At 43.3% G+C, this 9,133-nt stretch overlaps 1 protein-coding gene across 1 annotated transcript; it reads right to left on the reverse strand.

The window, feature by feature from the left end:
* Positions 1 to 300: 300 nt before the first annotated feature.
* Positions 301 to 8,671, reverse strand: LOC111960097 (butyrophilin subfamily 1 member A1). The gene is made up of 9 exons (XM_023982007.2): positions 8,566 to 8,671; positions 8,154 to 8,201; positions 6,045 to 6,196; positions 5,711 to 5,809; positions 4,892 to 5,020; positions 4,033 to 4,173; positions 3,636 to 3,764; positions 1,880 to 1,985; positions 301 to 1,613 (listed from the first exon to the last, which is right to left on the reverse strand). Exons 2-9 carry the CDS (start codon positions 8,191 to 8,193, stop codon positions 1,081 to 1,083), a joined length of 1,329 nt encoding a protein of 442 aa, XP_023837775.1. The 5' UTR covers positions 8,194 to 8,201; positions 8,566 to 8,671; the 3' UTR covers positions 301 to 1,080.
* Between the last annotated feature and the right edge of the window lie 462 nt (positions 8,672 to 9,133).

The raw sequence follows: 9,133 nt of genomic DNA on the forward strand, positions 1-9,133 counted from the left end.
TCACCATGCTCAAAGGGATATTCAATGTCTGCTTGTTTTTTACCCAWCTACCAATAGGTGCCCTTCTTWGCTAGGCATTGCAAAACCTCCCTGGTCTTTGTGGTTAAATCTGTTGGAAATTCACTGCTCGRCTGAGGGACCTGACAGATAATTGTATGTGTGGGGTAGAGAGATGAGGTAGTAATTCAAAAAACATTATTATTGCACACAGAGTCCATGCAACTTATTATGTGAGTTGTTAAGCAAATTCTTACTCCTGAACTTATTTAGGCCTGCCATAACAAAGCGGTTGAATACATATTGACTCAAGCTTTTCATTTTTTATTAATTTGTAAACATTTCTAAAAACATGATTCCATTTTGACGTTGTGTTGTATTGTGTGTAGGCCAGTGACAAATCAAAATTTAATCAATTTCAAATTCAGGCTATAACACAACAAAATGTGGAAAAAGTCAAGGGGTGTGAATACTTTCTGTAGGCACTGTATACATATTATGAAAGTGCATAAATATATGAAGACATAAGGTATAGATACTGTATATAGGTAAATAGATACACTGCAATATATAGATATATTGTAGTAAGATTTCCTCAGTATACATTTCCCATCTTCCATTTAGCTAGCTGTTTCAGTATTATAATGCAATTTATATACAGTATTTTGATTTTTTCTTTTACGTATTAAAACAGGGGGGCTTTTCAGACATGTAYTGTTTAAATCTAGCTTGTCAAATTCATTTGTTTTATTTTAGGGTATGAAGTTTCCTATTTGTTTCTTCCCATACAGCTCCTAAGATCCATACAGAAGTGTCTAAGCCAACTGTTGTCGAAACAGGGCAAACCCAAGCTCAACCCAAGGCTTTGCAGGTCAAAGTGTCAACTGCTCAAACTCTTCTCCAATGGTTTTCTCTTATTCTTGGTACTTCATTGATCAATGAATATTATTGATTAACCAGAGTCCACTCCACACACCTGGTTTTCCAAGTCCAAATAAGCCAGTGATTGAAAGGCAAAGGAAAACCAGGTCTGTAGTCAGCTTATGTTGGGGAGAATCTCTTAACCAAAGACCCATGATGTCTTCAAAGTGTAGAGACCTTGTGTGGCGAGATGATGGTGATGAGTGCGCGTCCGTCCAGCGGGGCAAACACCGGGTACAGCTTCTCCTTGAACTTGCCTGTGAATGTATAGATGTGGGTCTTGGTCTCTGCGTTGTAGAAGGAGATCTGTCCTTCCTCGTAGTCTAGATAGATCCCCATCCGGCGGGCCACCAGACCCAGGGGCAGGGGCGTCTCAGGCTTGGTACAGGCGTAGAACTGGTGCATGCTGCGCCACAGGGTCCAGTAGCCCGTCTGGGGGCTCATGGGGAAGCGGCCCTGGCGTTTGGCACTCGCCGTGGTCAGGCCAACCCGCCAGTAGCCGTTGTTGGCTATGTCGACTTCCCAGTAGTGCCGTCCGGAGGCGTATCCCTCCCAGCCCAGCACGCCAGGCCAGGYGTCGAAGCGCTGGGGACTGAAGGGCAGATTGGACTCAGATATGCCCTCCTGGACCTTGCGGTGGTCATCTGAGAGCTGGAGCCACAGGTGGTTGGTCATGGGGTCAAAGGTCACATCGGCTACAGGGAGGAGAGAGTTGACAACTTTTTGAAATGTGCTACACATGTTTTACTTCAACCATTTTAAATAACATTCTGTCATCCATTTTCCACTCTTCGTCTTTTCTATCCTAGTAGTACCAATATTTTGTTGTAGTTTAAGGTTTGGGCAAAATGTATGAAAATGCTTTAAATGTATACTTTTATTCATTCTTCTTTTCTGTGATTCTTTTTTAATGTATTAATAGTTCATATTAAAGCATGTGTCCAAGTAGACGGATAGTTACCTGATGCACTGATCATCCAGTTCCACACTGAGTTAGGGATGTATCTTGGAGTGCCTGCCTTCCAGGTGCRCTGCTTTGCTGACAGCCACAGCGGAGAAATGCCACCCTGAAAATAGGAACACAGACAAAGTGTATGAATGTAGGTRAAGAATTGTCTTTAATAGTTTAATTTCCACCATATTACTGTGAGCTGAAATGGTACACAGCGTATTTGGAAAGTATTCAGACCCCTTCCCTTTTCCCACATTTTGTTACGTTACAGCCTTATTCTTAAATTGATTAAATACATTTTCCCACACGTTAATCTACACACAATAACCCATAATGACAAAGCAAAAACAGTTTTTTTGCTAATTAAAAAAGTATTCAGACCTTTTTGCTATGAGACTTAAAATTGAGCTCCAGTGCATCCTGTTTCCATTGATCATCCTTCAGATGTTTCTAYAACTTTACCTGTGGTAGATTTAATTGATTGGACATGATTTGGAAAGGCACACGCGTGTCTATATAAGACCCACAGTTGACAGTGCAAATGTCAGAGCAAAAACCAAGCCATGAGGTCGAAGGAATTGTCCGTAGAGCTCTGAGACAGGATTGTGTCGAGGCACAGATCTGGGGAAAGGTACCAAAACATTTCTGCAGCATTGAAGGTCCCCAAGAACACAGTGGCCTCCATCATTCTTAAATGGAAGAAATTTGAAACCACAAAGACTCTTCCTAGACCTGGCCGCCCGGCCAAACTGAGCAATCAGGGAAGAAGGGCCTTGGTCAGGGATGTGACCAAGAACCCGGTGGTCACTCTGACAGAGCTCCAGAGTTCCTCTGTAGAGATGGGAGAACCTTCCAGAAGGACAACCATCTCTGCAGCACTCCACCAATCAGGCCTTTTATGGTACAGTGGCCAGACGGAAGCCACTCTTCAGTAAAATGCRCATGACAGCCCGATTGGAGTTTGCCAAAAGGCACCAAAAGGACTCRGACCATGAGAAACAAGATTCTTTGGTCTGATGAAACCAAGATTGCACTCTTTGGCCTGAATGCCAAGTGTCACTTCTGGAGGAAACCGGGCACCATCTCTATGGTGAAGCATGGTGGTGGCAGCATCATGTTGTGGGGATGTTTTTCAGCTTGCAGGGACTTGAAGACTAATCAGGATCGAGGGAAAGATGAACGGAGCAAAGTACAGAGAGATCCTTGATGAAAACCTGCTCCAGAGCGCTCAGGGCCACAGGACAACAACCATAAGCACACAGCTAAGACAATGCAGGAGTGGCTTCGGGACAAGTTTCTGAATGTTCTTGAGTGGCCCAGCCAGAGCCCGGACTTGAACCCGATCGAACATCTCTGGAGAGACCTGAAAATAGCTGTGTATCGAGCTGACAAAGCTTGAGAGGATCTGCAGAGAAAAATAGGAGAAACTCCCCAAATCAGGTGTGCCTCGAGTCTGAAGGCACTATATGCATATTTGATTATGTAGACTATATAACTGTATAGCTGATTCTCAATCTATGTTTAAGAGGAAATATTGCTAATTTACAATGGATTCAGGCAAGTGTACGACTTAAGAAAATAAGAAGTTGTACATAACATTCTGAGTTATGTTTTATGAGAAGAGCTCTAATAAACTACTTCTCTAACTTAGTGTTGACCACTTTTACAGCTTTTTTCCTTCATTTTTTGGGAGGTGTGTATGTTTTTGTGTTTGCTTGTGTGTTTTTGTGTGTGTGTGGGCGTGTGTGTGTGTGTGTCGTCTCACCTTGCAGTCCTCTTTGAGCAGTGACCAAGTAATGAACTCCAGTAAGGGCAGGAGGTTGATCAGTCTCTTCTTCCTCAGACCCAGCAGACGCAGAACATTGCCTAGCTCATTGCTCTGCACCCCACAACTCTGTGTAGACAGACACATAGCCAGACAGACRTTAATACCAAGTCATCTCTATCAGTCCTATCACACTTTTTAGCCCTYATGCTAAATGGTATCTATTTGGTAGCAAATCTGCAGATAGCAGTTAACCAATGCTGTTTGAATGCTAGGTTATACAAATTGCTATCAGTTTGGAACACCGTTTTCCCCCATTTCCATCCTCGGTAGTGTCCCTTTGTTTCTCATATACATTTGTATCCTTGACCTTGACCCGTCACCCCTGACCTCTCACCTCTGAGGCGCTCTGCAGCTCCTTGGCCCACTCCATGATCCTCTGCTGCACTTCCTCATCGGGGTCCTYCTCGCCATCCTTGTTTTCTTCTTCCTCCTCCTCCTCACATCTCTCCTGCACCCAGGGCCTAGCCTTCGCCAGCTGAGGAGGCACAGAGGAATACAGTTGAAGGTTTTCAGTCAAATTCAAAGTCATTTATTTATGAATAAATTGACTTAAAATCGCTAGTTATGGTGTCCTGTGTGAATTGAAGCATGCTCCCTCTTATTCTCTCTCTCTCCCTCTCTCCATCCCCTTCCGGAGGATCTGAGCACTAGGACCATGCCTCAGGACTACCTGGCCTGATGACTCCTGGCTGCCTCCAGTCCACCTGGTTGTGCTGCTACTCCAATTTCAACTGTTCTGCCTGTGACTATGGAACCCTGACCTGTTCACTGGACATGCTACCTTGTCCCGGGCCTTCTGTTTATGACTCTCTCTCTCTGCTGTCTCGACCTCTGAATGACCCTGCTCGTCAGCTATGAACGTTTGAACATCTTGAAGAACAATCTGACCTTAATGGCCATGTATCATCTCCACCCAGCACAGCCAGAAGAGGACTGGCCAGCCCTCAGAGCCTGGTTCCTCTCTAGGTTTCTTCCTAGGTTCCTGCCTTTCTAGGGAGTTTGTCATAGCCACCGTGCTTCTACATCTGCATTGTTTGGGGTTTTAGGCTGGGTTTCCGTATAGCACTTTGTGACATCCGCTGATGTAAAAAGGGCTTTATAAATAAATTTGATGAATTGATAGTTATGATACTTCAAGCGAACATTTGATCGAGTACACACACAAAAAAAGTCTGTATTAGTTTTTTTCTCGCCTTGTCGACGCTGTTGAGCTCATTGGCCCACAGCACAATGAGTTTCCTGCTCTCTTCCAGACTGTGTTCTGTTTTCAGTTCCACAGGGGTCTCTYCTTTACTGGTGCCCTTCSCCGCATCACTGCCACTCTGCAACAAGACAACACAGCAACCAGGTCAATACCATACTGTACATTCTCAATAGTGTGTATAGCTATCTCATCTCAATCATCTTAAAGGCAAAGCAATGGTGTAGAAATTCTGTGGTCTCCATTGACAAAGTACAGCTTGGGATTGTGTGTGTAATATGTGTTTGATTCACACACAAAAAAATCCTGCAAAAAGGCAAAAACAACTAGGCATCAAATAAATTACTAGATCAAATAAATTCAAAATGRGATCAAATGAATTCAAAATGGGATGGTTGAGAGTGTTTTTTGTTTACGTAACCCTGTTACTGCCTTGGAGGCCAGAAGCCAGGTCAGCACTCCCCACCATATCTCCAACCCCACCTGGCCCCCCTTGCATTTCAACACATTTTCATATCATATGCTATCTGGGAGGCCCGCGCCGACCCCCCCCCCCTCAAAGGTTCCTAGTGAATGACACCAGCCCCTCTAAGCCGGGCCTACTATTTTTCCTTCACCGCACATTTTGCATTAATACAAATAAGGGACAAAATAACACTCACTAATACTATCATACTAACATGGAAATACATGTTTACCTCTGAACTTTCTCAGTTACAGCTTTTGTTCCCTCCTCCCTTGTTCTTTCTATAGATATATATATCCCCCCCCCCTTCCCTCTCTCTCTCTCCCTTTCAGGGTCCTACTGTACCTTGCAGACTTGGGCCACCTGCTCCTTCCAGTGGTTGATGAAGCGGACACATTCCTGTAGACTGCGCAGGTTCTTCATGCCATGCTGATGAGGGTGTTGCTACAAGAGACACACACACACACACACACACACACACACACACACACACACACACACACACACACATACACATACAGTATGAACAGGTAGGCAGGTAAAGGTAGAAAAACAGTACAAAGGAACATATACAGGTAGAAGAGTAGACAATTTAACAGGAAGTGTTTGGGATGGACTGGATGCTGATGTGATGCTGTGAGTGGATGAAGGTGTGTGTGCGTGCATGTGTGTAGCCTACCGATGAGCGATGTGTGGAGGGGGCACTGCTCTTGCGGGGGCTGGTAGGGGCTGAGCTGTGGGCCTGGAGGTCCTCTTCAGGAAGATTCCAGCGCACCGCCCCAATGGATTGACTCTGGGTAGAGCTCTCCAACTTCAGCTGGGAGTTAAGCTCTGGAGATGAAATAGTGATACAATTAGATTAGAGTGGAAGAGGGGTGGGGGGCACACATACATTTTAGAGTCAGATTTAACTAAGCGTATACATTTAACTTTACGTCAGATTTAATTAAATCAAATGAGTTATTGCTTAAAGGCCCAGTTCAGTCAAAAATGAGATTTCCTGTGTTTTATATATATTTCCACACTATGAAGTTGGAATAATACTGTGAAATTGGGAAGATTGTGATTAATGTCCTTTTAGTGTAAGAGCTGTTTGAAAAGACCGCCTGAAATTTCAGCCTGTTGTGGTGGGATAAGCTGCGGGCTGATTTTTTCTTGAGTGAAAGATCAGGGGGCTGGAACATAATTGCAAATAATTTGTAGATTGCAAACTGACCACAAGAAGCCCAAACAGATAGAATATTTGACTAAAACATAATAATTTCAAACCTTGCTTTCATTTGTATATGATCACATATTTACAGTGCCTTCGGRAAAGTATTCAGACCCCTTGACTTTTTMCATATTTTGTTACGTTACAACCTTAATCTAAAATTKAATACATTTRAAAAGTCAACAACAAAAATGTTTTTACCCTTTGCTATAAGACCCGAAATTGAGCTTAGGTRCATCCTGTTTCCATTGATCATCCWTGAGATGTATCTACAACTTGATAGGAGTCCACTTATGGTAAATTCAATTGATTGGACATGATTTGGAAAGGCACACACCTGTCTATATAAGGTCCCACCGTTGRCAGTGCATGTCAGATCAAAAACTAAGCCATGAGGTCGAAGGACTCAGGATTGTGTCGAGGTACAGATCTGGGGAAGGGTACCAAAATATTTCTGCAGCATTGACAGTCCCCAAGAACACAGGCGCCTCCATCATTCTTAAATGAAATAAGTTTGTAACCACCAAGACTCTTCTCCTAAGCTGGCTGCCCGGACCAACTGAGCAATCGGGGAGAAGGGCCTTGGTCAGGGAGTTGACCAAGTACCCGCTGGTCCTCTGTGGAGATAACCTTCCAGAAGGACAGCCATCTCTGAACACTCCACCAATCAGCCTTTATGGGTTGCAGACGGAAGCCACTCCTCAGTAAAAGGCACATGACAGCGCGCTTGGAGTTTGCCAAAAGGCACCTAAAGACTCTCAGACCATGACAAACAAGATTCTCTGATCTGATGAAACCAAGATTAAACTATTTGGCCTGAATGCTAAGCGTCACATCTTTACGAAACCTGGCACCATCCCTACACTGAAGCATGGTGGTGGGAGCATCATGCTGTGGSGATGTTTTTCAGCGGCAAGGACTGGGCGACTAGTCAGGATCGAGGCAAAGATGAACAAAGCAAAGTACAGAGAGATCCTTGATGAAAACTTCCAGAGCACTCACAACCTCAGACTGGGGCAAACGTTCACCTTCCAACAAGACAACGACCCTAAGCACACAGCCAAGACAATGCAGGAGTGGCCCAGCCAGAGCCTGGACTTAAACCTGATCGAACATGTCTGGAGAGACCTGAAAATAGCTGTGCAGCAAATCTCCAACCTGATGGAGCTTGAGAGGATCGGCAGAGAAKAATGGGAGAAACTCCCCAAATACAGGTGTGCCAAGCTTGTAGCGTCATACCCAAGAAGACTCAAGGCTGTAATCTCYGCAAAAGGTGCTTCAACAAAGTACTGAGTAAAGGGTCTGAATACTTGTGTAAACATGATATATAATTAKCAAAAAGTCTAAAAACCTGTTTTTGCTTTGTCATTATGGGGTATTGTGTGCAGATTGATGAGGGGGAAAAAAATATTGAATCCATTTYAGAATAAGGCTGTAATCTAACAAAATGTGGAAAAAGTCAAGGGGTCTGAATACTTTCYGAAGGCTTTGTATATATGTATAAGACAATAWTGTATAACATATCTAATATTATAATATATACATATAATACTGTTAATAGGGAACAATACTTACTAGACACCTTCAGAATGCTCTTCATCTTGAAAGTTTCCATCCTTAGTCCTGTATGGACAAGGTAGACTCCTTACAAAATATTCCATTTGACAATAGAGGCAATGAGGCCACTGAGGATATTASTATGTATTCACATGTTGAATTTTACAAAATGGCACCACCTAATTCAAAACTGAAAGTCCACTAGCAAGCTTTGAATATACAATACAATGGTATGAAATATCTACACAGAATCGAAACGCACATCTAAGACCAATGCCAGATGCTGTTGTTGAAGCTATGAAAATGACTTCAATAGAGAAATATAATCTACATCATAATGATAACTACAGCAATGGCTATGTCATTACATTAGACGAAATGATAAAGAATTAAACATTTGAGATAAAAATCCCCAAATTCAAAATTCTACCCTATGCGTGTAGGTCGGGCTGGTGCGCGGTCTTGGTGGTCGTGGTGGTGGTAAGACTGGACAGCAAACCCTGCTCATCTACTGTTTTTGTTACATGCTGAGGTGGTTTGATCTTTGGACCTTTTATGATGCTTGGCAAAGCGAGAAGGAGGGGGGATCTTTCTGCAAGTATAATCAGCCTACCTTCCCAGAAATCCATATTGGCTTTACCATGAKGAGAGCGCGTGAGACTAGTCTAGCGATAAGGGTTCACACGTTGATTACAYAAAGTGACAGAATTACCATCTTTGGCTCCGTTTACACAAGCATACCAATTCTGATYTTTTTTCCACTAATTGGTCTTTTGACCAATCAGATCAGCTCTRAAAACAGGAGTGAAAGTAGATTTCTTACCTTACGGGACACCCAAGCTCGAGCACACATTTTTTTTTTATAGCCAAGATGTCCAGTGGAGGCTGCTGAGGGGAGGACGCCTCATAATAATGGCTGGAACGGAGCAAAAGGAATGGCATCAAACACATGTAAATCATGTGTTTGATATATTTGATACCATTCCACTGATTCCGCT

This window comes from Salvelinus sp. IW2-2015, linkage group LG37 (assembly GCF_002910315.2).
Source record: "Salvelinus sp. IW2-2015 linkage group LG37, ASM291031v2, whole genome shotgun sequence".
Classification (NCBI taxonomy): domain Eukaryota; kingdom Metazoa; phylum Chordata; class Actinopteri; order Salmoniformes; family Salmonidae; genus Salvelinus; species Salvelinus sp. IW2-2015.